Source organism: Gopherus evgoodei, chromosome 3 (genome assembly GCF_007399415.2).
Source record: "Gopherus evgoodei ecotype Sinaloan lineage chromosome 3, rGopEvg1_v1.p, whole genome shotgun sequence".
NCBI classification, from domain to species: domain Eukaryota; kingdom Metazoa; phylum Chordata; order Testudines; family Testudinidae; genus Gopherus; species Gopherus evgoodei.
The window spans coordinates 9,774,025-9,801,891 of record NC_044324.1 but is presented as its reverse complement, the minus strand read 5'-3'; the positions used below and the strand labels follow the sequence as shown (position 1 = coordinate 9,801,891).

The 27,867-nt window shown below is 64.9% G+C and overlaps 1 protein-coding gene across 2 annotated transcripts in view; it reads left to right on the top strand.

The window, feature by feature from the left end:
• Positions 1-2,683: 2,683 nt before the first annotated feature.
• Positions 2,684-27,867, top strand: part of CAD (carbamoyl-phosphate synthetase 2, aspartate transcarbamylase, and dihydroorotase) — a 41,281-nt gene continuing 16,097 nt past the window's right edge. Inside the window, exons 1-26 of one of the 2 annotated variants that reach the window (XM_030554944.1) lie at positions 2,684-2,771; positions 5,093-5,232; positions 5,973-6,102; positions 6,375-6,517; positions 8,054-8,195; positions 8,559-8,730; positions 10,380-10,565; positions 13,110-13,222; positions 13,772-13,914; positions 16,003-16,134; positions 16,715-16,948; positions 17,382-17,603; positions 18,806-18,994; positions 19,676-19,800; positions 20,312-20,445; positions 20,716-20,828; positions 20,925-21,175; positions 21,795-22,041; positions 22,128-22,226; positions 22,477-22,701; positions 23,483-23,665; positions 24,191-24,409; positions 24,756-24,923; positions 25,003-25,185; positions 26,442-26,546; positions 27,420-27,668. In XM_030554944.1, coding sequence (XP_030410804.1) covers positions 2,690-2,771; positions 5,093-5,232; positions 5,973-6,102; positions 6,375-6,517; positions 8,054-8,195; positions 8,559-8,730; positions 10,380-10,565; positions 13,110-13,222; positions 13,772-13,914; positions 16,003-16,134; positions 16,715-16,948; positions 17,382-17,603; positions 18,806-18,994; positions 19,676-19,800; positions 20,312-20,445; positions 20,716-20,828; positions 20,925-21,175; positions 21,795-22,041; positions 22,128-22,226; positions 22,477-22,701; positions 23,483-23,665; positions 24,191-24,409; positions 24,756-24,923; positions 25,003-25,185; positions 26,442-26,546; positions 27,420-27,668 — 4,329 coding nt within the window. In that variant the 5' untranslated portion in view covers positions 2,684-2,689. The remainder of the gene's footprint in view (positions 2,772-5,092; positions 5,233-5,972; positions 6,103-6,374; positions 6,518-8,053; positions 8,196-8,558; positions 8,731-10,379; positions 10,566-13,109; positions 13,223-13,771; positions 13,915-16,002; positions 16,135-16,714; positions 16,949-17,381; positions 17,604-18,805; positions 18,995-19,675; positions 19,801-20,311; positions 20,446-20,715; positions 20,829-20,924; positions 21,176-21,794; positions 22,042-22,127; positions 22,227-22,476; positions 22,702-23,482; positions 23,666-24,190; positions 24,410-24,755; positions 24,924-25,002; positions 25,186-26,441; positions 26,547-27,419; positions 27,669-27,867) is intronic. The other variant, XM_030554943.1, reaches the window with a different exon arrangement.

Genomic DNA, 27,867 nt, shown 5'->3' with positions numbered 1-27,867 from the left:
ATCCCCCCACTCCTTTCCCCCACCAATTCCTGGTGAGTCCAGATCCAATCCCTTTGGATCTTAAAACAAGGAAAAATCAATCAGGTTCTTAAAAAGAAGCTTTTAATTAAAGAAAGAAAGGTAAAAATCATCTCTGTAAAATCAGGATGGAAAATACTTTACAGGGTAATCAGATTCATATAGCCCAGAGGAAACCCCCTCTAGCCTTAGGTTCAAAGTTACAGCAAACAGAGGTAAAATCCTCTCAGCAAAAAGGAACATTTACAAGTTGAGAAAACAAAAATAAGACTAACACGCCTTGCCTGGCTGTTATTTACAAGTTTGAAACATGAGAGACTAATTCAGAAAGATTTGGAGAGCCTGGATTGATGTCTGGTCCCTCTTAGTCCCAAGAGCGAACAACCCCCAAAACAAACAGCACAAACAAAGACTTCCCTCCACCAAGATTTGAAAGTATCTTGTCCCCTTATTGGTCCTCTGGTCAGGTGACAGCCAGGTTTACTGAGCTTCTTAACACTTTACAGGTAAAAGAGGCATTAACTCTTAACTATCTGTTTATGACAGATGCTCACAACAAAATCTTTACCATAAATGACCTGGGGAAAAAAATAGCACATACAGCCAAAACCTGGGACCTGCCTGTCTAGAAAGGGGCACTGCAGCAAAGAATCTAAGGTTTATGGGGGATCACAAACGAAGTATGAGTCTACAATGCAATACTGTTGCGAAAAAAGCAAACATTGTTCTGAGATTATTAGCAGGAGTGTTGTAAGCAAAACACAAGAAGTAATTCTTCTGCTCCTCTCCATGCTGGTAAGGCTGGAGCATTGTGTCCAGTTGGGAGCACATTACAGCAAAGATCTGGAGAAGTTGGAGAAAGTCCAGAGAAGAGCAACAAAAATGAATAAAGGTCTCAAAAATGTGATCTCTGGGGGAAGATTGAAAAAACTAGGTTTGTTTCATCTGGAGATGACTGAGGGTGGCATGATAGATTTAAAGTGTGCAAAAAGGTTTTTGTGGTGCCAACAGATGCCAGTAGGTGGGATTGAACCTAGGACCTCTGGAGCTAAATGGATGAGCTAAAAGACACAGTCCCCTTAGCTAAGGTGATAGCAGACCTAGGAGGTGTGTGGTTACGTTATTATGAAGAGCAGGGTGATAAATTGTTCTCCTTAACCTCTGAGGACAGGACAAGAAGCAATGGGCTTAAATTGCAGCAAGGGCGGTTTAAGTTGGACATTAGGAAAAAGTTCCTAACTGTCAGGGTGGTTAAACACTGGAATAAATTGCCCAGGGAGGCTGTGGAACCTCGGTCACTGGAGGTTTTTCAGAGCTGCTTGGACACATCCCTGTCATGACTGGTCAGACAATTGTTAGTCCTGACTCAGTGTGGGGCCAGGAGCAGATGGCCTCTCGAGGGCACTTCCAGCCCTAGGGTTCTTGCAGTCTCTGGGAGATGTTGTAACGCGCTGGGCCGCAGATGGGCCTTTGCCCTGCCGGGGACGCCAACGGTCCCAGGCTGGAGCCCCCTCCTGCACCATGAACCCCTCATTTCTGGCCCTACCCCTGAGTCTGCACCACCAGCCCGGAGCCCTTACCCACTCCTGCTCCCCAGCTCCCTGCCTCAGCCTGGAGCCCTCTCCCATACTCCGACCCCCGCGGCTCCACTCCCCAGCCCAGAGTCCCATCTTGCACCCCAAACCTCTCACCCCTGGCCCCAGCCCCGAGTCTGTGCCCCCAGCCCGCACCAGGGCGGCTCCAGGGTTTTTGCCGCCCCAAGCAGGGGGAACAAAAAGCTGCGATCGCGATCGGCGGCTGCTCCACCGCGCGGCTTTCTTCTTCAGCAGCCATTCGGCAGCAGGCCCTTCCTTCCGAGGGGGAGCGAGCGACCCGCCGCCGAGGAACCCGACTTTCTGCTCCTTCCCCTGCTTGCCGGGCTGGTGCCTGGAGCCGGCCCTGCCCCCCGCCCGCCCCCCAGCCAGCCGGGTGTCAATGAGTGCGCCAGGGTGCGGCCAGCGAGCGGGGGGGGGGGGGTTGGATCCTGGCGTTTGAGTGGAAAGCGGAGGGAGGAGGCGCAGGGGTGACCAGCTGCCCCCATTTTACAGGGACAGTCCCCACATTTGGGACAGGCGCCAATGACCCCCACCCCGCCCTGGTTTTTCACACCTGCTGTCTGCTCAGGGGAGCGGAAACACAGGGGGGACTGGGGGGCCGCGAAGGAGCCTGGCTGGTGTCTCTAGCGCCCTGCCCCCCCCGCCCCACCGGGCACTGGCAAAGCAGCCCGGCCCCGCAGCCCGGGGCCCACCGGGCCCACCAAAGCGGGGGGGGGGGGGGGAAGCTCGGGCGGGCTCGGGAGCGCGGAGGAGGGGGCGGGGCTCGCTCGGGGGCGCGGAGGAGGGGGCGGGGCTCACTGGGGAGCGCGGAGGAGGGGGCGGGGCTCGCTCGGGAGCGTGCAGCAGGGGGCGGGGCTCGCTCGGGAGCGCGGAGGAGGGGGCGGGGCTCGCTCGGGGGCGGGCTCGGGAGCAGGGGGCGGGGCTCGCTCGGGGGCGCGGAGGAGGGGGCGGGGCTCGCTCGGGGGCGGGCTCGGGAGCAGGGGGCGGGGCTCGCCCGGGCCCGCCCCGCCCGCATCCGGCTCCCCCCGCGCAGTCCCCGCGGCCTCCCGCTCCGCGCCCCACGTGCCGGCCCCGCCATGGGCTGCCTGGTGCTGCAGGACGGGGCCGTGCTCCGGGGCCGCCCCTTCGGGGCCGCGCGCTCCGCCGCCGGGGAAGTGGGTGAGTGGGGCGGGGGCGCCCTGCAGGGGGCCCGGCGGAGCTCGGGGGGGCAGGCCCGGGGGGGGCGGGGGATGGGGAAGGATGGGAATGGGGGGCAGGCCCCGGGGAGGGAAGGGAATGGGGGGCAGGCCCTGGGGAGCGGGGGTGCGGGGCATGGAGTGGGAAGGGAATGGGGGGCAGGCCCCGGGGAGGGGAGGTGCGGGGGATGGGGAGGGAATGGGGGGCAGGCCCCGAGGGGGGGTGGGGATGGGGAGGGAAGGGAATGGGGGGAAGGCCCGGGGAGGGGGGGCGGGGATGGGAATGGGGGGTAGGCCTGGGGCGGGGGATGAGGAGGGATGGGAATGGGGGGCAGGCCCGGGGTGGGGGATGGGGAGGGAAGGGAATGGGGGGCAGGCCTGCGGCGAGGGATGGGGAGGGAAGGGAATGGGGGGCAGGCCTGCGGCGAGGGATGGGGAGGGAAGGGAATGGGGGGCAGGCCCGGGGCGGGGATGGGGAGGGAAGGGAATGGGGGGCAGGCCCCGGGGAGGGGAGGTGCGGGGGATGGGGAGGGAATGGGGGGCAGGCCCCGGGGAGGGGAGGGGGGGTGGGGATGGGGAGGGAAGGGAATGGGGGGCAGGCCCCGGGGAGGGGAGGTGCGGGGGATGGGGAGGGAATGGGGGGCAGGCCCCGGGGAGGGGAGGGGAGGGGGGGCGGGGATGGGGAGGGAAGGGAAGGGAATGGGGGGCAGGCCCTGGGGAGCGAAGGGGGGGCGGGGGATGGGGAGGGATGGAAATGGGGGGCAGGCCCCGGGGAGGGGAGGGGAGGGGGGGATGGGGAGGGAAGGGAATGGGGGCAGGCCCTGGAGAGCGGGGGTGCGGGGCATGGAGAGGGAATGGGGGGCAGGCCCTGGGGAGGGGAGGGGGGGAGGGGAAGGGGAGGGAAGGGAATGGGGGCAGGCCCTGGAGAGCGGGGGTGCGGGGCATGGAGAGGGAATGGGGGGCAGGCCCTGGGGAGGGGAGGGGAGGGGGAGGGAAGGGAATGGGGGCAGGCCCTGGACAGCGGGGGTGCGGGGCATGGAGAGGGAAGGGAATGGGGGGCAGGCCCCGGGGAGGGGGGGTGCGGGGGATGGGGAGGGAATGGGGGGCAGGCCCTGGGGAGGGGAGGGCTCTGTCTGATCCCTGTGCCCAGACCTGCACTGCTCCCACCAGCTCTGTAGCGTGCTGGTCTCTCTCCTCCCCAGCTGGAGTGTGGGGGGTGCCCCGTGCCTGAGGCTGGTGCCCAGTGGAGGGGGCAGCTGGAGAGCCTAGGACAGGGGGTGCCTGGTGCCAGGCCTCAGCCTTTGGCAACATCCTCCAGTGGCTGGGGGCACTTCCTTTGCCACGGGCTTTAGACCCTGTGCTGAGCTTTCCCTCTGCACCGTGTGCATCTCTGTGGGGCAGGTAATCAGAGGCCCAGACCCCGCCCCAGGTACCCGGGAAGTTATCACCAGCCTGTAGCACTGGCCGAGCTCCCTGGCCCCGGGGCTGAGGGGCTGGCACCTGGCACTGATACACCAATCTACAGCCCAGCAGCACCCTCTCCATGAGGGAGGGCAGGGAGTGCCAATGGCTGGTGGGTGCGGTGTCGTGCTCCGGGGCCCTGGCAGAGTCGCGCGGTGCCAGGGGGCCCTGACAGAGCCGCGCTGTGCCAGTGCTGCCAGTGGGTGCAGTGCTGTGCTTTGGGTCCTGGCAGAGCCGCGCTGTGCCAGTGCTGCCAGTGGGTGCAGTGCTGTGCTTTGGGTCCTGGCAGAGCCGCGCTGTGCCAGTGCTGCCAGTGGGTGCAGTGCTGTGCTCCGGGGCCCTGGTAGAGCCATGGTGTGCCAGTGCTGCCAGTGGGTGCAGTGCTGTGCTTTGGGTCCTGGCAGAGCCGCGCTGTGCCAGTGCTGCCAGTGGGTGCAGTGCTGTGCTTTGGGCCCTGGCAGAGCCGCGCTGTGCCAGTGCTGCCAGTGGGTGCAGTGCTGTGCTTTGGGTCCTGGCAGAGCCGCACTGTGCTAGTGCTGCCAGTGGGTGCAGTGCTGTGCTCCGGGGCCCTGGCAGAGCCATGCTGTGCCAGTGCTGGCGGTGGGTGCAGTGCTGTGCTTTGGGCCCTGGCAGAGCCGCGCTGTGCCAGTGCTGCCGGTGGGTGCAGTGCTGTGCTCCGGGGCCCTGGCAGAGCCATGCTGTGCCAGCGGGTGTGGTGCCGTGCTCCAGGCCCTGGCAGAGCCACACTGTGCCAGTGCTGCCAGCGGGTGTGGTGCCGTGCTCCGGGCGCTGGCAGAGCTGCGCTGTTCTGAGTGCTGTTTCTCCTTCCGCCCCGGGCTGCAGTCTTCCAGACCGGCATGGTGGGTTACCCTGAAGCCTTGACAGACCCCTCCTACAAATCCCAGATCCTGGTGCTGACCTACCCTCTGATTGGGAACTATGGCGTCCCGCAGGATGAGCCTGACCAGTACGGCCTCAGCAGGGTGAGTGCAGGGCTGGGGGTGGGGTACGGGGCTGTTTGAGGGCTGTTGGCCGCTGCAGGCACGTGGACGAAGCTGCAGGGAGACTCTCCTGGGACAGACAGAGGTGGCTAGTGGGGGAGAGATGCTGGGGCACCTGAGCGCGGCGGGTGGGGCTTGTGGGCACTCGGGGCACAGAGCCACCTGCTTGCTAGAGAAAGGCTGGGGCCCCAGGGAAAGGCTGTGCCGCATCCTGTGAGGTGCCTGCCTGGAATGTGCCGCCCCAGACAGCCAAGTCCTCGCCCATGGCTGGCTGTCTTGGCACCCTCTGCCTTGGGCACTGGCTGCCGGGCAGCTAGGGAGCAACAGCAGGGCCCTGCCCATCCCCATAGGGCCAGTGAGACAGAACACTGGCCTGGGGCAGCCCGCACCCAGAGTGCCCTCTGGTAGGGGGCTGGGGCCGGCCTGCATCTCCGTAACATGCCAGGCCTGGGGAGGGGTTCCCAGAGGCTGCCATGGCCCGTGGACAGGGGCGGGTGAGTGGGTTGGTTGGAGCTGTGTTCTCCTTCTCTGGGGCACTCACTCCCAGCCTGGGGGTCCCTGGGAGGTGGATGTGGGACCCGTGGGTGACAAGAGGTGCTCAGTCACAGCAGCTCATGCCCTTGCCCGGGGTGGGGGCAGCCCTCTGCATGCTTGGGCATTAGCTGGGGTCCCGCGGAGCTCACCCTGGCACCTGCCTGGCTCACCCCTCTCCATGCCTGCAGTGGTTCGAGTCCAGCAAGATCCACGTGTCGGCGCTGATCGTGGGCGAGTGCTCGCAGATCCCCAGCCACTGGAGCGCAGTGCGCTCGCTGGACCAGTGGCTGAAGGAGCAGAACGTTCCCGGGCTGGAAGGTGGGGAGCAGGCGGGCACGGGAGCTGAGCAGGTGGGAGGCTGGGGGCTGGGAAGGGGGTGAGATGGGGTCTTTGGTGTGGGTGTGGATGGTGAAGGGGTAGGGCTCTGGTTTGGGGGAGATGGGGGTGAGGCTCCAGGCTGGGGAGGAGGGGGCAGGGGCTCTGGGTTGGGGGAGGAGGGGGCAGGGGCTTCAGACTGGGGGCAGGGGCGAGGCTGGGTGCTGGGCTGGCGGTGGGCAGGGCTCTGGCGCTCACGCTGGGATCCCTGCCAGGGGTGGACACCAGGGCCCTGACGAAGCGGATCCGAGAGAAGGGGACGCTGCTGGGCAGGCTGGTGCTGGGAGGGGCCCAAGAGAAGAACGTGCCCTTCGAGGACCCCAACCAGCGGCACCTGGTGCAGGAGGTGTCAGCGAAGGTAGGGCTGGGCCCGCCCTGTCGCCTCTCCCTCCATGGGGCTAGGTCTTGGCACTGGGCTGAGCCCAGCCTGGGGGCACTTCCTGGGGTAGGAGCCAAGGACTTTCTCCCTGCGGTTTTCTGTAACGTTTGCTGGCCTCACTCAGGACCGGCCGTGGGCCCAGATATGGCGCTCGGGCAGGAAGAGTTTGGGGTGTGTGTGTGTGTGTGGGGGGGGGGTTACTGCATGTTGGATGAAGCCCACCCCCCGCACGGTGCGTCACATGGCTCCCGGGGCTGTGCAGAATGCGAGGGGATGGGGGTGTCGTCTAGCTGGCTGGGCCATGGCGAATGGGTCCGTAAAGAGCAGCTGCATGCGACCCCGTGGCCGTGGGGAACCTGCTGTAGCAGACACTGGAAAGCCCCAGTGACCAGGACACGCGTGGCCCTGGAGGAAGGTCCCTCCCCCAGCGGGCGACTGAGCAGAGGCCCCCAGGGGAGAAGGAAGGGCTGAGGGTGTGTCTGTGCCACCTCAGAGGAGGGCTTCCCCCTCAGTCTGGGCAAGCCACCGCCCCCACAGGCGGGAGCAGGGCCGGATTGACCTTTTGTGGGTCTTGGTCCGCTCCCTCTTCCCGCCTTCCCCCACTTTGCCCCAGGCCCTGCCTGCCGCTTGCAGGGTGCGGGGGTGTGGTGGGGGAATGGTGGTGGAGTGAGCAGTGGGCTGAGCCACAGAAGAGGCTGAGTGGGGGTGGGGTCTGTGTGGGGCAGGGCCCCAGTCTGGGGTCAAGGCCTTTGAGTCTGGCCTGGGCACCATGGTGCCATGGCACCATTGCAAACCCAGTGCTGGCTGGGAGGGAGACAGAAGACGCCTTTCGCTGTCTGCGTGGGTGGCTGGGGCAGCAGAGCTGTGGGACTGGGTTTTCCACACCCCGAGAGAAGCAGCTGCGCCCAGGGACGTTCCTAGTGCAGACCAGGCCTGAGCCAGGCCAGGCAAGGACTGAAGGGGGGAATGCCGGAGCAGGCAAGCACTGAAGCAGGTGTCTGATGGAGACACGGATCCCCAAGCGGAGTCACTCCAGCTTGGCTGCTGGGTGGCTCTGACTGGACCAGAACGGACTCGCTTTAACCTTCGTTTCTCCGTGCTAACCTGAGAGCTGCCAGTGCCGCTTCCGGGTGACGAATAAACCCTGCTCAGTTTGCAAAGCGCCGGGCAGTGTCACTGAAGCCTGGCTGGGTGTCCCTGAGGAGTGGGCAGGTCTCCCTGGTGAGACGGCTGGTTCCCACGGGCTCAGCTCCTGGTGTGAAGCCGGGGGCTGGAGGCAATGCGGCTGCGGGGCAGACCCTCAGGACGAGTGGGACCCCTGGGGCTCTGGCCCTTGAGGGGGTCCCCCAAGAGACTGATCCCAGCTGGGGTGTAGCACCTGTTCCCATGGATCTGTGACCCCGGGCTCCTCCCCTCACCCCGTCCCCTTCTCCCCTCAGCTCCAGGGTGGGGCAGGGAGTCGCGCGGGCTCTTGGCTGGCCTGCCATTGGCCTTCTTCATCCCTTCTCCCCATAGGAGCCCAGAGTGTTCAACCCCAGTGGCTCAGTCAGGATCACAGCTGTGGATTGTGGCCTGAAGTTCAACCAGATCCGGTGCCTGTGCCAGCGGGGGGCAGCTGTGACCGTGGTGCCCTGGGACCACCCCCTGGACAGTGCAGGTGAGGGGCTCTGGTGGAGGGGGCTGGGGCCCATCAGTGAGAGCAGCTGAGGGTGTAGTGTCCAGTGTGGGGTACCGGGGCAGTGTGCCCGGCACGTGTGGGGTGCTGGGGATGGCTGAGCGTAGGGCCCCTGGTGCTGATGGGGCAGGGTGCCCGGTGTGGGGGGCTGCTGGCACAGGGGAAGGCAGGGGCACCCCAGGGGGGTTGGGGGAAGGCGGAGGCACTCAGGGGTAGGGATAACAGGGAGGCAGGGGTGCCCTGGAGGGGTGAGGGATGGTGGGGGCACCCCAGGGGGCGGGGCTATCAGGGAGGCTGGGGGGATCATAGGTGCTGCCCTGCTGCTGACCCGTCCTGTCCCTGCAGAGTTTGATGGGCTTTTCATCAGCAATGGCCCCGGGGACCCGCTCTCGTGCTCACAGACCATCGCCAACGTGCGCCGACTGCTGGCTGAGCCCCAACCTAAGCCCGTCTTTGGTATCTGCCTGGGGCATCAGCTGCTTGCACTGGCCATCGGTGCCCAGACCTACAAGATGAAGTGAGTGTGCCGGGGTTGAGCGCCGCAGGCAGCCCTTCCCCTGCCCCACTGCATGCCCAGCATGGAGCTCCCCTGCTCATGCCAGCTGGGGGCTGCTGGAGCAAAGCGGGCTCGGCAAAGTTGCATTATGTGGATACGGAGTTCAACTTATTCGTAAATGACCTGGAGAAAGGGGTAAACAGTGAGGTGGCAAAGTTTGCAGATGATACTAAACTGCTCACGATAGTTAAGACCAAAGCAGATTGTGAAGAACTTCAAAAAGATCTCACAAAACTAAGTGATTGGGCAACAAAATGGCAAATGAAATTGAATGTGGATAAATGTAAAGTAATGCACATTGGAAAAAATAACCCCAAGTATACATACAATAGGATGGGGGCTAATTTAGCTACAATGAGTCAGGAAAAAGATCTTGGAGTCATCGTGGATAGTTCTCTGAAGATGTCCATGCAGTGCGCAGAGGCGGTCAAAAAAGCAAACAGGATGTTAGGAATCATTAAAAAGGGGATAGAGAATAAGACTGAGAATATATTATTGCCCTTCTATAAATCCATGGTACGCCCACATCTCGAATACTGTGTACAGATGTGGTCTCCTCACCTCAAAAAAGATATACTGGCACTAGAAAAGGTTCAGAGAAGGGCAACTAAAATGATTAAGGGTTTGGAGAGGGTCCCATATGAGGAAAGATTAAAGAGGCTAGGCCTCTTCAGCTTGGAAAAGAGGAGACTAAGGGGGGATATGACAGAGGTCTATAAAATCATGAGTGGTGTGGAGAAAGTGAATAAGGAAAAGTTATTTACTTGTTCCCATAACACAAGAACTAGGGGTCACCAAATGAAATTAATGGGCAGCAGGTTAAAAACAAATAAAAGGAAGTTCTTCTTCACACAGCGCATAGTCAACCTGTGGAACTCCTTTCCTGAGGAGGTTGTGAAGGCTGGGACTATAACAATGTTTAAAAGGGAACTGGATAAATTCATGGAGGTTAAGTCCATCAATGGCTATTAGCCAGGATGGGTAAGGAATGGTGTCCCTAGCCTCTGTTTATCAGAGGATGGAGATGGATGGCAGGAGAGAGATCACTTGATCACTGTCTGTTAGCTTCACTCCCTCTGGGGCACCTGGCACTGGCCACTGTCGGCAGACAGGATACTGGGCTGGATGGACCGTGGCTATTCCTATGCTTAGAGGTGGTCGGAGGCCCAAAAAGCGAGTCCCTGTGAATGGGACGGTGTCAATGGCAGGGGGGTCCCGCGTGGGGTTCCGCAGGGGTCTGTTCTGGTGCCACTTTGGTGTCCCAGCTTTATCAATGCCCTGGATGTAGGAATAGAGCATCTGGATCAAATCACAGAGCTGGTGGGGAGCAGGCGCCGCACCAGGCTCTGGCATGGATTGCCCTCTCCTGTCTCCCTGGAATCTGCGCCCAGCCCGGGGGATCACTCGGCGGGGGGAGGCCTGTTGCTCGCTGCTCCCATCTTCCCTGAGCCTGCCCCGCATGGCTCCATTGGGCCCCTTGCTCCCTGGGCAGAGCCTCGGGCAAGCCGCCCATTCCCAAGGGCGGGGGGCTGTGACCAGCTAGTCACAAGCTCCCCAGGGCTGGGGCCTCGGCCCTGGGCCCTTGCTGACCCCTCCACTCCTGCCCCCAGGTATGGGAACCGAGGCCACAACCAGCCCTGCATCCACGAGGATTCCCAGCGCTGCTTCATCACCTCGCAGAACCATGGCTTCGCGGTGGAGCCGGGCAGCCTGCCCCCAGGCTGGGCCGCGCTCTTCACCAACGCCAATGACCACTCCAACGAGGGCCTGGTGCATCACACCCAGCCCTTCTTCAGGTGGGAGTGCAGGGGGGGTCCTGGGTGCCCCAGGGGACGGCATCAGGCTCAGCTGTGCCTGGATGGCCCCGCAGCGATGTCACGGAGCAGAGCAGATTGGTTGTGGCATGGCTTGTGGTGCTGCGTAGCAGGGTCTTAGCAAGGGTGGGGCAGTGCATGTTGTGCGGAGGGGAGCGCTGCATGTCTGGCACTGGTGGGGGGAGGTGGTGTCTGACCAGGCTGGTGGGGCGCAGCAGTGCATGTCTGACTAGGGCTGGGGGACAGGGGAGCGCTGCCTGTCTGGCAATAGTGGGGGTGGTGGTGGTGGTGTCTGACCCGGGCTGGTGGGGCGGGCGGGTGCGGCAATATGTGTGTGACCCAGGTGGGCAGGTGCGGCAGTGTGTGTCTGACCTGGGCTGGCTGGGGAGGGTGGGGGGAAGCGCTGCTTGTCTGGCATGGGGGGCGGGGGTGTCTGACCCGAGCTGGTGGGGTGGGCAGACGGGCGTGGCAGTGCTGTCACAGAGGGTGGGGGAGTCCGGCTCTGCACCCCTCTTCCTGGGACTCACAGTGACTCTCAGCCAGCCAGTAGAACAGAAGGTTTATTGGACAACAGGAACAAAGGTTACAGCAGAGCTTGTAGGCGCAGTCAGGACCCCTCAATGGAGTCCTTCTGGGGGTTCAGGGTGCTTGGATCCCAGTTTAGGATACCCTGAATTCCGTCCCACAGCCCCAAACCGAACTGCCCCTCCTCCCGCCGGCCGATTCCTTTGTCCAGCTTCCCGGGCAAAAGGTGCTGACACCCCTCCCACCCCACCTGGCTCAGGTTACAGGCTTAATGATCCTGTCCCTCACCTAAAGACATCCCCTGCTCTCCCATCCCCCACACAGACAGCCCCTACTCCATCACATCTCTCCCCCCTTCGAGACTGAACTGAGCGGGGTCACTCTGCCCAGTGCCCTGGGGAAGTTCAGGGCCCCCTCTCCGGGACAACGCATCCGCTGTCAGGTTGGCACTTCCCTTCACATGGACCACGTCCATGTCATAGTCCTGCAGGAGCAGGCTCCACCTCAGGAGCTTGGCGTTGGCTCCTTTCATCTGGTGCAGCCAGGTCAGGGGAGAGTGGTCGGTGCACACGGTGAAGTGTCGCCCAAAGAGATATGGCTCTAGCTTCTTAAGGGCCCACACCATGGCCAGGCATTCCTTCTCGATGGCCGCGTAGCTTTGTTCCCGGGGTAGCAGCTTCTTACTCAGGTACACGATGGGGTGTCTCTCCCCCTTTTCATCCTCTTGCATCAACACCGCCCCCAGTCCCGTGTCTGAGGCATCTGTGAACACCATAAAGGGTTTGTCAAAATCTGGGTTTGCCAGAACTGGGCCACTAACCAGAGCCTCCTTCAGCGCCCGGAGAGCCTGCTGGCACTGCTCAGTCCAGATCACCTTGTCTGGCTTCCCCTTCTTGCACAGTTCAGTGATGGGGCTGGCTATGGCACTAAAGTGGGGCACGAACCTTCAATAGTACCCCGCCATCCCAATAAAGGCCTGGACCTGCTTTTTGGTTTGGGGAGCGGGCCTTGGCTTTAGGCAGCCGCTCCCCACCCGATGGCCCAGGTAAGATACTTCAGCCATCCCCACCTTGCACTTCTCAGCCTTTACGGTTAACCCAGCCTCTCGGAGTCAGTCCAGCACTTGTTTAACCCCCACACAGACACGTGGTCCTCCTAGGTCTGGCTGAAGACGCAGATGTCGTCAATATACGCCACGGCAAAACTCTCCATCCCCCTCAGTAGCTGATCCACCAGGCGCTGGAAGGTGGCCGGCGCTCCCTTGAGGCCGAAGGGCAGGGTCAGAAACTCATAGAGCCCCAGAGGGGTGATAAAGGCCGATTTCAGCCTGGCATCTGCATCCAGCGGCACTTGCCAGTAGCCCTTTGTAAGATCCATAGTGGTGAGGTACCGAGCACCTCCCAGCTTGTCTAGGAGCTCGTCAGGCCTGGGCATGGGGTAGGCATCAGATACGGTGATGGCATTGAGCTTTCAATAGTCCACACAGAACCGGATCCACCCATCCCTTTTGGGGACCAGCACCACTGGCGAGGCCCAAGGGCTGGAAGATGGCTGGATCACCCCCAAAGCCAGCATGTCCCTGACCTCTCTTTCTAGGTCCTGAGCAGTTTTCCCAGTGACATGAAAAGGGGAGCATCTTATAGGGGGGTGTGACCCAGCCCAAAACCAAAACTGAACTAACTCCCCTCCAGCCGGCCCCTTCCTTTGTCCAGCTTCCTGGGCAAAAGGTACTGACACCCCTCCCCCCTTACCTGGCTCAGGTTACAGGCCTAGGTCCTGTCCCTCACCTAAAGTCCTCCCCGGCTCTCACCCCCACACAGACAGTCCCTATGTCATCACAAGTGTGTGTCTGACCTGGGCTGCTGGGGCGGGCAGACGGGCGCGGCAGTGCGTGTCTGACCCGGGCTAGGTGGTGGTGGTGGTGGTGGGGTGTCTGACCTAGGCTGGCGGGGGGTGGTGGGGAGCACTGCGTGTCTGACCCGGGCTGGCACTCCCTTGCAGCGTTCAGTTTCACCCAGAGCACCGGGCTGGCCCTACAGACCTCGTGGGCCTCTTTGACGTCTTCTTGGAGACTGTGCGGGACCTGAGCGCTGGCAGCCAAAACTCCAGAACAGGTGGGAGTTGGCCTGGCCTGGGGGGCGTGCTGAGCTGGGTCCTGGCCCACGGGCTGTGCCCTGGGAGGAGACTCCCGCGGCCCAGCCAGTCTTTAGTGGTTCTTGTCTGAGCAGTGGGGGGAGGGCCCTGCCCCCATGGGTGCTGCTGTGCCATGCCACCCTCTGAGGCAAGGGCAGGCTCCAGATGAGGGGCCTCTGGATGTGACTGCGGCGACGTGGAGCACTTCTAGGGAATGTTTCCCTGAGCCCCTCGTGATGCTATGGACAAAGGCACCGGACACCCCCCCAGGGAGCCAGACCCCACTCCATGGAGGTTCCTGGCCTCCCCGCCTCGTCAGGAGCACTAGGCTCAGGCTGCAACGGCGTGTCTGCCCTTCTGCCCCCCTGGGTGGCACCATCAGGCTGTGGTGATGCCAGCAGGGGGAAGAGCCGGGTGATGCCCCAGGTGGGTGTCCGCAGTGGGAGCATGGCCTGAGCCTTGGCCCTGCTGAAGATGCTCCCAATCCACTGGCCAGGCTAATGGCCGCCGGGCCTGGCTTTTCTCCCCAGTGCGCCAGAGGCTGCAGGAGTGGCTGGCGTACAAGGAGCCCCCAGCGGACAGGGACGCAGCCCGGCCCCGCAAGGTGCTTATCCTGGGCTCGGGGGGCCTCTCCATAGGGCAGGCTGGGGAGTTCGACTACTCTGGTTCGCAGGTGAGTCCTCTGGGTGCTCTTGGCCTCACTTGGGCACTGAGAGGTGGGGCAGGGACAAGGGCTGCAGGGGGATGTGAGAGTAGAGGGATTGGTGGAAAGGGGGCAAGGGGTAGGGGGGCTGACACCCCCCAGGGTACAAGTTAGACTGTGAAGCTACTGTGTCCCCTTAACCCTCAAGCCCAGGCTGGCTCCAGCCCGCCTCTGCTAGCGACCAGCAGCCCCTCCAGCCCTGCTCTCGAGCCATCTGCATGTAGAGGCTCCCCAGCGAAATGCCACTCGCGACCTTTATCCAGGGCGACTCCCACAACCCCCCCAGCCTTGCACCCCAGAAATGTGCGCCTCCCCCGGCTCGATGCGAGCTCATGAATTAGCCTGTCGCTCCGCCAAAGGCGACGGCTAGTCCCCCGCTCACATGCTGAACCGAGTGTACGAGCGCGGGGAAGTGATGATAAGCACTGTGGGCCTAGAAGGTGGAAGTAGTTAGCTCCCCGAGCTCTCTGTTATTTCTGCTGTAATTCTTAGACTTTGCCAGGGCTGGTCATTGGAAGAGCAGAACAAGCTGCTTGGCCGCATGCTGCGATACGTTTCACAGGCTGTCTCCTTTCGGCCTGGGACCCCTCCCCGCAGTTCAGCGTTAGCTCTTTGCCTTTCAGGGGGTCACGCGGCCTGGGCAGAGGTTGATTCCCCCGTTTATACTCCGACCCTCTGTCCTGGAAAAGTGTCTGCTGGGCCATAGGGCCAAGCAGTCCCATGGCCTGCGGGAGCTGCAAAGCGTCCTTGGGGGAACTGTCATTGTCTTGTTTACAACTCCCCTGCTGGTGACTCTCCGAGCAGCTTGGCCATGTCAGTTCCTTTGTTGCTTGTCAGGTGCTCATCAGCGCCCCTGCCCCAGACTCGCCTCGCGGGTCAGGAACAGAGCAGATTTTCACACCTTCATAGAGGATGGTGATACCCACCTATTAGCAGAACAATGACACTCAACAGATCAGGATTTCTCAAATGATACCCTGCGAGGCAGACGTGCCACTTGTCTATAGTTACGTCTTGTACAAACATGGGGGTTAGAGGATGTTATTTTGAAGTACGGTTAGTGCGAAGTCGGGAGAGGGGGTAGGTGCAAAGAGGCAGAGAGTGGGTGAGGGATATGGGGACAAAATGATTGGGGTGAAGGGGCAGAGGGTGGTGGAGGGATACGGGTCGGGAGGGTTGGGGCCGAGGGGGCAGGACCGGCTCTAACTTTGTTACCACCCCAAGCAAAAAAGAAGGGCACCGCCCCACTGTACTCCCTGCGAGCGCTGTGCCGCTGAAATCCCACCCCCCAGCACCGCGCTGCCCGAAGCCCCGCCCCCTTAGAGCTCCGCGCTGCCCGAAGCCCCGCCCCCTTAGAGCTCCGCGCTGCCCGAAGCCCCTACCCCCCTCCGAGCACCGCGCTGCCCGAAGCCCCTGCCCCCCTCCGAGCACCGCGCCAGCCCCTGCCCCCCTCCGAGCACCGCTCCAGCCCCTGCCCCCCTCCGAGCACCGCGCCAGCCCCTACCCCCCTCCGAGCACCGCGCGAAGCCCCTACCCCCCTCCAGCACCACGCCAAGCCCCTACCCCCCTCCGAGCACCGCGCCAGCCCCCGCCCCCCTCCAAGCACCGCACCAGCCCCCGCCCCTCCAGCACCGCGCCAAGCTCCTTCCCCCCTCCGAGCACCGCCACCCCAGTGCCATGCTGCCGAACCAAAGAAAAACACCCTCCATCGCTGCCCTGACGAACCGAACGAAAACAAAACCAAAACCCCAAGCGCCGCCCTGCCCCAAGGTGCCGCCCCAAGCACATGCTTGGTCGGCTGGTGCCTGGAGCTGGCCCTGCGAGGGGGATATGGCGGAAGAGGGTGGTGGAGGGATACGAGGGTTGGGAAGAAGCAGAGGGGTTTGAGCAGAGGGCTGGTGGAAGGGGCAGAGGGTGGTGGAGGATATGGGGACAGGAGGCTTGGACAGAGGATGGCGAAGGGATATGGGGCGGGAGGGTTGGGTGAAGGGGCGGAGGGTGGTGGAGGGATATGGGGGAGGGACACTGTGGGCTGTCATGGTGCCCCCCCCCCCCCAGGCCATCAAGGCGCTGAAGGAGGAGAACATCCAGACCGTGCTGATCAACCCCAACATCGCCACGGTGCAGACCTCCAAGGGGCTGGCCGACAAGGTGTACTTCCTGCCCCTCACGCCGGAGTACGTCACGCAGGTGAGCCCCAGCCTGGGGAGGGGGCCATGGGGGGGCCTGTGCACTGGCCTGGAGCTGATGGGAGCCGCCCTGTGGGACACAGGGTGTGGCCAGGAGTCCAAGCCCCCTGAAAACCACATGGCAAACTGGAGGAGCTGCCCCCAGGGGCAGGGGGAGGATCCTGGCTCTGGGCCGGCCCCCCAGCCCCTCCCCTGGGATGGGGGGGGTATAGACTCATAGACTCTAGGACTGGAAGGGACCTCGAGAGGTCATCGAGTCCAGTCCCCTGCCCTCATGGCAGGACCAAATACTGTCTAGACCATCCCTGATAGACATTTATCTAACCTACTCTTAAATATCTCCAGAGATGGAGATTCCACAACCTCCCTTGGCTCTGAGCCAGCCCCCCGAGTCGCAGCCCCTCCCCTGGGGGGGTAGGGGAGATCCTGGCTCTGGGCTGGCCCCCCCGAGTTGCAGCCCCTCCCCTGGGGGCTGGGGGGGATCCTGGCTCTGGGCCGGCCCCCAAGTCCGAGCCCTTCCCCTGGGGGAGGATCCTGGCTCTTGCCTGGCCCCCCAGTCCCAGCCCCTCCCTTGCCCCCAGGTGATAAAGAACGAGCGGCCGGATGGCATCCTGCTGACCTTCGGGGGCCAGACGGCACTGAACTGCGGGGTGGCGCTGACCCAGGGTGGGGTGCTGGCCCGGTACCGGGTGCGGGTGCTGGGCACGCCCATGGTCTCCATCGAGATGACGGAGGATCGCAAGGTCTTCGTGGAGAAGATGGAGGAGATCGACGAGCACGTGGCCCCCAGCGAGGCGGCCTTCTCACTGGAGCAGGTATTGGGGGCGGGGGGCGGACAATGGGGGTCCCCTCCCTGGAACAGGTACAAGGGGGGCCTGGACAACGAGGGGCCCTGCCCTGGAGGGGCGGTTGTTGGGGATCCCCAGGATCCCTGCTGTGCTCCAGCTTTCAGACAGTCCCTCAGTGACGCAGCCCCCCTGGGGGTCCCCCTGTCCCTTTGGGGCTGGCGTGACAACACCTCTGAGCCCCTGGGATACTGCCTCACCCTGTGATCTCTGCCCAGTGAGTCCAGCTGCCCCCCCAGCACTTCCCCCTGCAGCACTGCTCCCCCTCCCCCACTGCCTCCACTGTCCCCCCGTAGCACAGCCCCCTCTGCTCCCCCTTGCCCCCCCACAGTGCAGCGCTAGCCCTGCTGCCCGGCCCCGAGCCCCACTCGGCCCCTCTGACTCCTTGGTCTGGTCCTGGCAGGCTCAGGCCGCGGCCTCGAGGCTGGGCTACCCGGTGCTGGTGCGCTCGGCCTATGCCCTCGGGGGCCTGGGCTCCGGCTTCGCCAACAGCCGGGAGGAGCTGACGGCGCTGGTGAGCCAGGCCTTCGCACACACCTCCCAGGTGCTGGTGGACAAGTCCCTGAAGGGCTGGAAGGAGATCGAGTACGAGGTGGTGCGCGATGCCTACGACAACTGCATCACCGTAAGAAGGAGGGTGGGGGCACCTGGGCAGGGGGAGCTGCCGTGGGGAGGGAGTTGGACGGTGCCCAGGGTGGAGGGGGCAGCGGGTGGGGGGCACCTGGGCAGGGGGAGCTGCTGTGGGGAGGGAGTTGGACGGGGCCCAGGGTGGAGGGGGCAGCGGGTGGGGGGCACGCGGGCAGGGGGAGCTGCCATGGGGAGGGAGTTGGGTAGTGCACAGGGTGGGGGGGGCAGAAGGTGGGGGGCACACGGGCAGGGGGAGCTGCCATGGGGAGGGAGTTGGGCGGTGCCCAGGGTGGGGGGGGGCAGCGGGTGGGGGGCACCCGAGCAGAAGGAGCTGCTGTGGGGAGGGAGTTGGGTAGTGCCCAGGGTGGGGGGGCACCCGGGCAGAGGGAGCTGCTGTGGGGAGGGAGTTGGGGGTGGGGGGCACCCACGCAGAGGGAGCTGCCGTGGGGAGGGGGCACCCAGGCAGAGGGAGCTGCCGTGGGGAGGGAGTGGGGGGGGGCAGTGGGTGAGGGGCACCCGGGCAGGGGGAGCTGCCGTGGGGAGGGAGTTGGGGGTGGGGGGCACCCAGGCAGAGGGAGCTGCCATGGGGAGGGAGTTGGGGGGGTCACCCAGGCAGAGGGAGCTGCCGTGGGGAGGGAGTTGGGCAGTGCCCAGGGTGTGGGGGGCAGCGGGTGGGGGGCACCCAGGCAGAGAGGAACCAGGGGAGGGGATTGCTCTAGGGAGGGGCAGGCTGGTGAGCTGGGCTGGTGTAGGGTGCAGCAGGAAGGGGCCCCATCCCCACTGGGCTCCCTGGCCTCATGCGTGTGCTGGGGGCTGGGTATCTGCCAGCTCCGGCGCCCCCAGGAGGCTGGGCGGGAGTTGCGTGCTGGCCTGGGGCCTGGCTCTGACTCCGGTCCCCAGCCTGTCCTGGGGGTAGGGGAAGGACTGGCATGTCCCTAAGGTGCCCAGTGGGGGCCCCTGGGCTGGGGAGCCTGTTCCACCCCTTGCAGTGCCCCCCATGCCCAGTGTGCTGGGGCTGTGGGCATCAGAGGGAGGCAGAGTCCCCCGACTGCGCTCGGCTGCTCCCACCTCATTGCCTGTTGAGGGCAGCCTGGGGCCTGGACCCTGCGTCTCTGCGCCAGTCTAGGCCGGGCTGGGGCGGCCGGGTGGCTTCCCTCCCTGCAGTAAGGGGCAGTGGGGTGAAATGCTTCCCCCTGGCAGGTCTGTAACATGGAGAACCTGGACCCGCTGGGCATTCACACGGGCGAGTCCATCGTGGTGGCTCCCAGCCAGACGCTGAACGACCGGGAGTACAACATGCTGCGCCACACGGCCATCAAGGTGGTCCGGCACCTGGGCATTGTGGGCGAGTGCAACATCCAGTATGCGCTGAACCCCGAATCGGAGCAGGTGAGAGCTGGCCAGTGGGCCCCAGCCTGCATCGCATGGGGCCCGGCCTGCTGCCCGTGCACCGCTCCAGGCCCTTCCAACGAGCGCTGGCGGAGCGCCGCGGCGTCCCTGGCCTGGCCCGCTGCCCCTGCACCGCTCCGGGCCCTTCCAACGAGCGCTGGCGGAGCGCCGCGGCGTCCCTGGCCCGGCCCGCTGCCCCTGCACCGCTCCGGGCCCTTCCAACGAGCGCCGGCGGAGCGCCGCGGCGTCCCTGGCCCGGCCCGCTGCCCCTGCACCGCTCCGGGCCCTTCCAACGAGCGCCGGCGGAGCGCCGCGGCGTCCCTGGCCCGGCCCGCTGCCCCTGCACCGCTCCGGGCCCTTCCAACGAGCGCCGGCGGAGCGCCGCGGCGTCCCTGGCCCGGCTCTGTGCCAGGAGCAGCGAACACTTCCTAAAAGTGGGGGCATCAGTGCCTGAACTGAGGCCTTGCCCCCAGGCTGCCCCTTCCCCCAGGGCCCTGTCCACTGCTTGCTCCTCTCCTCTCCTCACTTCTCCTTGCTGGTAAAAAGTGGGAGGAGGGCATTGCCCCCGATCCCCCCCCTTGTCCAGCGCCCCTGCTCTGTGCCCATGCCTGGCCCCGGAGCTGGAGGAGCCGGGGTCTGGGCAGCTGTAGCAGCATCTCGTGCCCTTCTCTTTGCCCGCAGTATTACATCATCGAGGTAAACGCCCGGCTCTCGCGGAGCTCCGCCCTGGCCAGCAAGGCGACTGGCTACCCGCTGGCCTACGTGGCAGCTAAACTAGCTCTGGGCATCCCCCTGCCCGTCCTCAGGTAATGGCTTCGGGGTGGGGCCCGGGGGCCGATGTCCCCTGGCAGGTGTGGCTCAGAATCCAGAAGGCTCCTAGGCTGTGTGGTGGGTGCTGCTCACACGGCCTGTGAGCAGGGCGGCAGCCGGGCCATGAGCCACTGTGACCAGGCCCTGGGTCCAGGCCTCCTCGGGCCAGTCTTCCTCATGTGGTGCTGGGAAGGTGAGACAGGCAGCGGGGCACACTCCTCAGGGAGTCACTGCCCCTTCCAGATCATGTCCCCCCTAAAGCCCCGGGCTGGTAAGTTCCCTCTCCTGGGGCTTTGGCTAGTCCAGCTTCGGATGGGACCAGATATTGGGCTGCCCCCACTGCCCATCTCGTCTCGCTGGAGAGTCATCCTGGCTCCTGAGCTCACCTGCCCCGCCCCGCCCCTCCCCCAGTGAGGCCTCCGTCTCCCTTGCCCCCTCCTGGATGGCCCCTGGGGTGCCTGCTGGTGGGGGCTGGGTGCTGAACCTGCTCTGTCCCCTAACCCCCAGGAACTCCGTCACCAACTCCACCACGGCCAATTTTGAGCCCAGCCTGGATTACTGCGTGGTGAAGATCCCGCGCTGGGACCTCAGCAAGTTCCTGCGGGTCAGCACCAAGATTGGCAGCTCCATGAAGAGTGTGGGTGCGTGGCACAGCAGCCCCTGCCACATCTGGACTCCTGCGCTTCCCGATCTGGCCAGAGGCACCTGGGACCCAACACCCTGACTCCGGGCGGCTCCCCCTGGCCTTTCCGACTCAGGCTGTGCAGAGGGGGCTTCCCCCCCTTCCCGACGTGGGGCAGCTCTCTGGGGGCTGCCCCCTCGCAGAGGCCGAGCCCTGGCCAGCCCCAGCATAGCGCCTGCCTCCCCCAGCCTGGCCCTGGCCACTCACTGTGTCCCCTCTCCTCCTGCAGGGGAGGTCATGGCCATCGGGCGGAACTTCGAGGAGGCCTTCCAGAAGGCGCTGCGCATGGTGGATGAGAACTGCGTAGGCTTTGACCACACCGTGAAGCCAGCCTCCGACGTGGTGAGTAGGGGGGGTCGGGGGCTCTGTGGGTCACGGAGCACGAAGTCCAGGCTGGGGTCTCTCCCGGATCCTGGCTGAGCTGCTCCCTCCTGGCAGGAGCTGGAGACGCCCACTGACAAACGGATCTTCGTGCTGGCAGCCGCCCTGCGAGCCGGCTACCCCATTGAGCGGCTCTATGAGCTGACCAAGATCGACCGCTGGTTCCTGCACAAGATGAAGAACATCACGGACCATGCAGTGCGGCTGGAGTCCTACCGCGAGGGGCAGAGCTCTATGCCCTCCAACGTGCTCAAGAAAGCCAAGCAGCTGGGCTTCTCCGACAAGCAAGTGGCCTTGGCCGTGCTCAGGTAATGCCCAGTGCGGAGTTGGGGGAGTCAGCCGGGCACGGAGGGAGGGGACAGGGCTTGATGCCGACATCCAGCAGCTGCTTCTCTGAGTGGGACGGAGCTGATAGCTCCCAGCATGCACTGCAGCCTGATTGGCAGGATCAGCTGGGAGTGCCAGGTGGCCACTCAAAATGGGACCTGAATAGTGTCCGGTCTGATGTTCTGACCGGACACCAAAAGTCCGGTTACCGGTGGTGCTGGGTCATCAACCAGCAGCAGCCTCTGCCTCAGGCTGCAGCTCCTGTCCCAGGTCAGGAGCAGAGGGAGCCCAGCTGCTGGGGCGGAGGGCGGTGGAGTGTGGAAGAAGGGGGGAGGGAGAGAGCAGTGGGGGGTGAGCAGGGGGACGGCCTGGAGGGGAGTGAGTGGGGGTGGGGCCTGGAGGGGAGTGAGTCAGGAGTGGGGCTGGAGGGGAAATAGTGTGGGGCAGGGCTCCTGCTGCAGCGTCCGGTGTTCAGAAAGGAGAAAGCTGCTGCCCCGGATGTTCTGGCGAGGCGCAGCCGTGGGTGCTGGGGTCCCCGCATGTTGGGGTGCAGGAGGGGGAGGGCATCTCTCCCTGCTCTCAGCTCTGCCCTCCCTGCAGCACGGAGCTGGCCGTGAGGAAGATGCGGCACGATCTGAAGATCCTGCCCGTGGTGAAGCAGATCGACACGGTGGCGGCAGAGTGGCCGGCGCAGACCAACTACCTGTACCTGACGTACAATGGGACGGAGCACGACCTGGCCTTCCGTGAGCCCCACGTCATGGTGATCGGCTCCGGCGTCTACCGCATCGGCAGCAGCGTGGAGTTCGACTGGTGCGCCGTGGGCTGCATCCAGGAGCTGCGCAAGGTCAGCGGGCAGGGTGGGGCGGGCTGGCCAGGGCTCTCCGTGCCCTCATGCTGGTCTCGCCAGCTCAGGGCTCCCCTCTCTTGCAGATGGGCTATAAGACCATCATGGTGAACTACAACCCGGAGACAGTGAGCACCGACTACGACATGTGCGACCGCCTCTACTTCGATGAGATCTCCTTCGAGGTGAGCCTGCCGGGGCGCTCGGGCTGGGGGCCAGGGGGAGCCCATGCGACTGGAGGGGCTCAGGTGGCCAGGGGGAGCGGCCCTGATGCCTTTACTGGCCGAACTGCCATGCAGTGGGGGGCGGGCCCATGCCACTGGGGGGAAGGAGGGGCCCGTCTGGCTGGGTGCCTGTGCCATCAAGGCCTGTGCCCTTGGAGGGGCCTGGCCCGGCTCCCCGCCTGCCGGCTGGACTGTCCCCTGGCCCCGGCAGGTGGTGATGGATATCTACGAGCTGGAGAGCCCCGAGGGCGTGATCCTGTCCATGGGGGGGCAGCTGCCCAACAACATCGCCATGGCTCTGCACCGGCAGCAGTGCCGCATCCTGGGCACCTCTCCCGAGGCCATCGACTCGGCCGAGAACCGCTTCAAGTTCTCCCGCCTGCTGGACACCATCGGCATCAGCCAGCCCCTCTGGAAGGAGCTGTCCGACATGGAGGTGAGCGGGGCTGTGGGGCGGGGGGGATGCTGCCCCCTCCCTATGTGTTGTGGGAGGGGCTGCAGGTCTCCTCTCCATGTGTGCTGTGGGGTGGGAGAGGAGCAGTGGAGCCCCTGTGTGTGTGTTGTGGGGTGAGCAGGGGAGGGGCTGCTAAGTGCTCCCTGCATGTGCCATGGGGAGGGGAGGGGTTACTTGCCCCAAGTATGCCGTGGGGCAGGGGAGGGTTGCTCGGCCCAGCTCCCCCAGGGTGTGCCGTGGGGCAAGGGAGGAGCTGCCCAGCCCAGGTGTGCCCCCCTCCACCCCTCGTGCATGCCATGGGGCAGGGATGGGTTGCTGGTTCCAGCTCCGCCAGGCGGGCTGTGGGGTGGGGGAGGGGTTTGAGCGGACCGGCTCCCCCCCCCGGGCATGCCATGGGGCGGGGGTGGTTTGGGCGGACCGGCTCCCCCTCCGGGCATGCCATGGGGCAGGGGCGGGTTGCCCGGCTCAGCTGCCCCCGGGCATGCCATGGGGCAGGGGCGGGTTGCCCGGCTCAGCTGCCCCCCGGGCATGCCATGGGGCAGGGGCGGGTTGCCCGGCTCAGCTGCCCCCCGGGCATGCCATGGGGCAGGGGCGGGTTGCCCGGCTCAGCTGCCCCCCGGGCATGCCATGGGGCAGGGGCGGGTTGCCCGGCTCAGCTGCCCCCCGGGCATGCCATGGGGCAGGGGCGGGTTGCCCGGCTCAGCTGCCCCCGGGCATGCCATGGGGCAGGGGCGGGTTGCCCAGCCTGTCTCTCTGTCCGCAGTCGGCCAAGCAGTTCTGCTGCAAGGTGGGCTACCCATGCGTGGTGCGCCCCTCCTACGTGCTGAGCGGGGCCGCCATGAACGTGGCCTACTCTGACAGCGACCTGGAGAAGTTCCTGTGCAGCGCCGTGGCCGTGTCCAAGGAGCAGCCCGTTGTCATTTCCAAGTTCATCCAGGAGGCCAAGGTCAGCGCGGGCCCGGCTCTGTGGGGGGGTCGGCCACAGGGGGCCACTTCCTGGCAGCTGGTGGCAGAGCTTCGCTCGGGGGCCTCGGGGACCCTGAACACCCCCACGTCTCTGTGGGGGCCCGGCCCCAGGTTATGCTGGCGGAGACGCCTGACTCTCCGCGGCTCTAGCCTGGGCAGGCTGCCTGTCTGGTGCTTCAGCTGCGGGGGCTGCACAGGGCCCGGAGGGGTGGGGTCGGGTCAGGCGCTGCCTGGCAGTTGGGGATCACTCAGGTTTCAAGTGGTGGAGGGCAGGCAGGCGCTGTGTGTGTGTGTAGGGTGGTACTGGCGGGGGTGCGGGGGGCAGGCAGGGACTGGGTGGGAGTAGTGGTACTGGCAGGCAGGGGCTGGGTTGGGGCACACTCTGGTGCGGTCTGTGCACTAGGGGGTTTGAGTGGGGAGGGCAGTACCAGCAGGGAGAGTGGGCGGGGGGGCACCCTGGTACAGTGGGGGTTGGGAGTGCTCAGGGGTCCGGTCCCCCCCCCAGGAGATCGACGTGGACGCCGTGGCTTGTGACGGCACGGTGGTGGCCATCGCCATCTCAGAGCATGTGGAGAACGCAGGCGTGCACTCGGGGGATGCCACGCTGGTGACGCCGCCCCAGGACATCACACCCAAGACCCTGGAGCGGATCCAGGCCATTGTTCACGCCATCGGGCAGGAGCTGCTGGTCACGGGGCCTTTCAACCTGCAGCTCATTGCCAAGGTACCGCCATGGGGCAGCAGGACCCAGGGAGCAGTCAGCCTCAATGCCCTGAGTCATGGGGTGATGGGAGGAGGGCCGGGGGGGCCCCTTCCCCTGCTGGCAGCTGTGGGCTCTGCAGCATCTCCTGCAGCCGAGCCCACATTCCCTCCAGGCCAGAGTTGAGAGCGGGAGCAGTGTGCCACCCTGGGAAGACAGGACACTGGGCTAGAGGGGCCTTTGCTGTGACCCAGCGTGGCTGTTCTGATCACGAATGATAGGTCCATTGGGCTGCTAGCCAGGCTGGGCAGGGCGGGTTCGGGTCTCCAGGCGCCGGGATGGGTCACCCCACACTCCTGTCTGTCTGCAGGACGACCAGCTGAAGGTGATCGAGTGCAACGTGCGCGTCTCCCGCTCCTTCCCCTTTGTCTCCAAGACGCTGGGGGTGGACATGGTGGCCCTGGCCACCCAGGTGATCATGGGCGAGGAGGTGGAGTCGGTGGGGCTGATGACAGGCACTGGGGTCGTCGGAGTCAAGGTGAGCGTTTGGGGAGCAGTGGAGGCAGTGACCATGGCTGTCTGGCTTGCTGAGCCCCCCCTGCCCTCTGCACCCCCAGGTTCCCCAGTTCTCCTTCTCACGGCTGGCGGGGGCAGACGTGGTGCTGGGCGTGGAGATGACCAGCACAGGCGAGGTGGCCTGCTTTGGGGAGAACCGCTGTGAGGCCTACCTGAAAGCCATGCTGAGCACCGGCTTTAAGATCCCCAAGAAGAACATCCTTCTGACCATCGGCAGCTACAAGGTGAGGGCGGGGCGGGGCCCCAGCACATGCTCAGAGATGCTGGATGCGAAGGTTGAATCCTCGTGCTGGACGGCTGCAATGCAACGCGACTTCGTTTCAGAATCCAGAACACTCCTGCAGCAGCCAAAAGCAGCAGGAGATGAAGCAGGCTGCTCCTGAGGCAGGGAGGCCCAACCCTGCAGCTTGCTCTAGGCTGGCTCTTCACACTGACGTGGTCCAGGTCCCTCGTCACACTGCTAATAGGCAGGCACCTCTGCCGGGCGAGGCCCCAGCCTGGGAACAGTCCCTGGGAGGGGCCTTCAATGACCCAGACCCCCAGGGTCTCACTCTTCCCCCAGGGTGAGCCACGTGGCCTCCCCTCCTCATGACACTGGGCCCCTGGGGCTGCAGCCCCCCTGCCCCACCCCAGGAGCTCTGGGCAGCGAGTCTGGGACAGACCCTGGGGGAGACGTGTACAATCTGGGGGAGCAGCACCCCCCCCAGCGTCTGCGGGGACACCCAGCCAGCGCGGGCAGACAGGCGGGTGTATCCGCGGCCTGGCACATGGCCCAGGCAGCCCTTGGGGAGCCCAGAGGAGTGACAGTTACAGCCCAGCCCAGCGTGGGCAGACAGGCGGGTGTATCCGCGGCCCGGCACACGGCCCAGGCAGCCCTTGGGGAGCCCAGAGGAGTGACGGTTACAGCCCAGCCCAGCTGCAGTGACCTCCGTGGGTCAAGCTCTGTCCCCCCATCTGTCCGATCTCCTGTCAGACTCCTGGGGTGCCCCCGACTGCTCCCCACAGCCCACACTTAACCCCCTCACCCTCAGGCCTTTGTTCCCGAGCTGGGGGGTGGGGCTCAGCCCCCTGCGGAGAGGCAGGAGCACCTCTCTCTGGGTCGCTGGTCGCCAGGTGTCCACGTCCCAGCCGTGGGATCTGCCCTTGTCTTCTCGAGAGCTGCATGGAGATGGGAGCTAAGGGCCCAGGCCGCCAGGCGCCATCCACACCTGTGTCTTCACCTGCCCCAGAGCCCCCAGACCTCCCACCCGCGGGGGAACAGTGCCGCACACAGGGGAGACAGGCATGCACAGGACTCAAAAAAGCATGTCTAACAATTCCCACTGTGTCCCAACCCCCTAGGCTGTGAGCAGGCCCAGGAATCCCTGCTCCTAGTGACAGCTCAGTCCAGCGGGGCCATGCGGGTGGAGGGGCCTTGGGGCAGGGGGGTGCTGGGCTGCCCAGGCCTGGCCTGCTCTGACCCCTCTGGTGGCTGTTGCAGAACAAGAGCGAGCTGCTGCCTACTGTGCGCACGCTGGAGAGCCTGGGCTACAAGCTGTATGCCAGCCTGGGCACTGCCGACTTCTACTCCGAGCATGGTGTCCAGGTACCGGGCCGTGGGGGGCTGCCCTGCCCTGCCCTGCTCTGGGGGGAGTGGGGAGGGCTGCACCGCCAGTGCCTGGGTTACTAGCACAGGGTAACACCCCTTCCATGCTGGGTCCTGGGAGCAGGGTCACCATTCCCTTGTCTCCCGGTCTGCCCCGGAGTGAGGAAACCCCCTGCCCCGCCCCGCCCCCAGTCTGTGCTGGGCCCCGGGAGCAGGGCCACTCTTTCTCGGCCCCCCCCCACACCCCCATCCATCCCCGGAGCAAGGAAACCCCCTGCCCCGCCCTGCCCCTAGTCTGTGCTGGGCCCCGGGAGCAGGGCCACTCCCAGGGCCAGCGCTTGCATTTAGGCACCTTAGGCAATCGCCTAGGGTGCCAGCATTATTAGGGGGCGGCATTTTGCCGGAGGGGGCAGCAGGCTGCTCTGGTGGGGCTGCCGCAGTGGTGCCTGTGGAGGGTTGGCTGCTCGCGCGGCTCCAGTGGACCTCTCGCAGGCACGACTGTGGCAGCTCCACCGGAGCCGTGGGAGCAGCCGTCCGTCCGCAGGCAGGACTGCGGAGCCGCGGGACCAGCGTGCGGGGCGGCAAAATGGCCATGCGCCTAGGGCGCTCAAACTCCTAGCGCCGGTCCTGGCCACACCTCTGCCCTGCCATCCATCCCTGGGTCCTTGGAGCTAGAAACCGCCTGCCCTGCCCCCAGTCTGTGCGGGGGCCTGGGAGCAGGGCCACTCGTCCTCTGCTGCCCCCATCCATCCCTGGGTCCCTGGAGCGAGGAACCTCCCAACCCCAGTCTGTGCTGGGCCCCGGGAGCAGGGCCACCCCTGCCCCAGTTCATGCCCAGGTCACGGCAGTGGGGCTCTGGTTCCTGCCGGGCAGGTGATGGCTGTGGACTGGCACTTCGAGGAGGCGGACGGCAGCGAGGCCGGGGCCAAGGAGACGCAGCGCAGCATCATGGACTACTTGGCCGAGAACCACTTTGAGCTGGTCATTAACCTCTCCATGCGCAACGCCGGAGGGCGCCGGCTCTCGTCCTTCGTCACCAAGGGCTACCGCACCCGGCGCCTGGCCGTGGACTACTCCGTGCCCCTCATCATCGACATCAAGTGCACCAAGCTCTTCGTGGAGGTGGCATGGCGGCTGGCCAGCTGGGGAGGGGGTGTGGGGGGCGGGCTAGGTGGGGGAGGGACTGGCCAGGTGGGGAGCCATGGCTGCTGGTGGGGGGCTGCCTGGCTGTTGGGGGTGTGAGGGGACTGGCCAGCTGGGGAAGGGGTGTGGGGGGACAGGCTAGGTGGGGGAGGGACTGGCCAGCTGAGGAGAGGGTGTG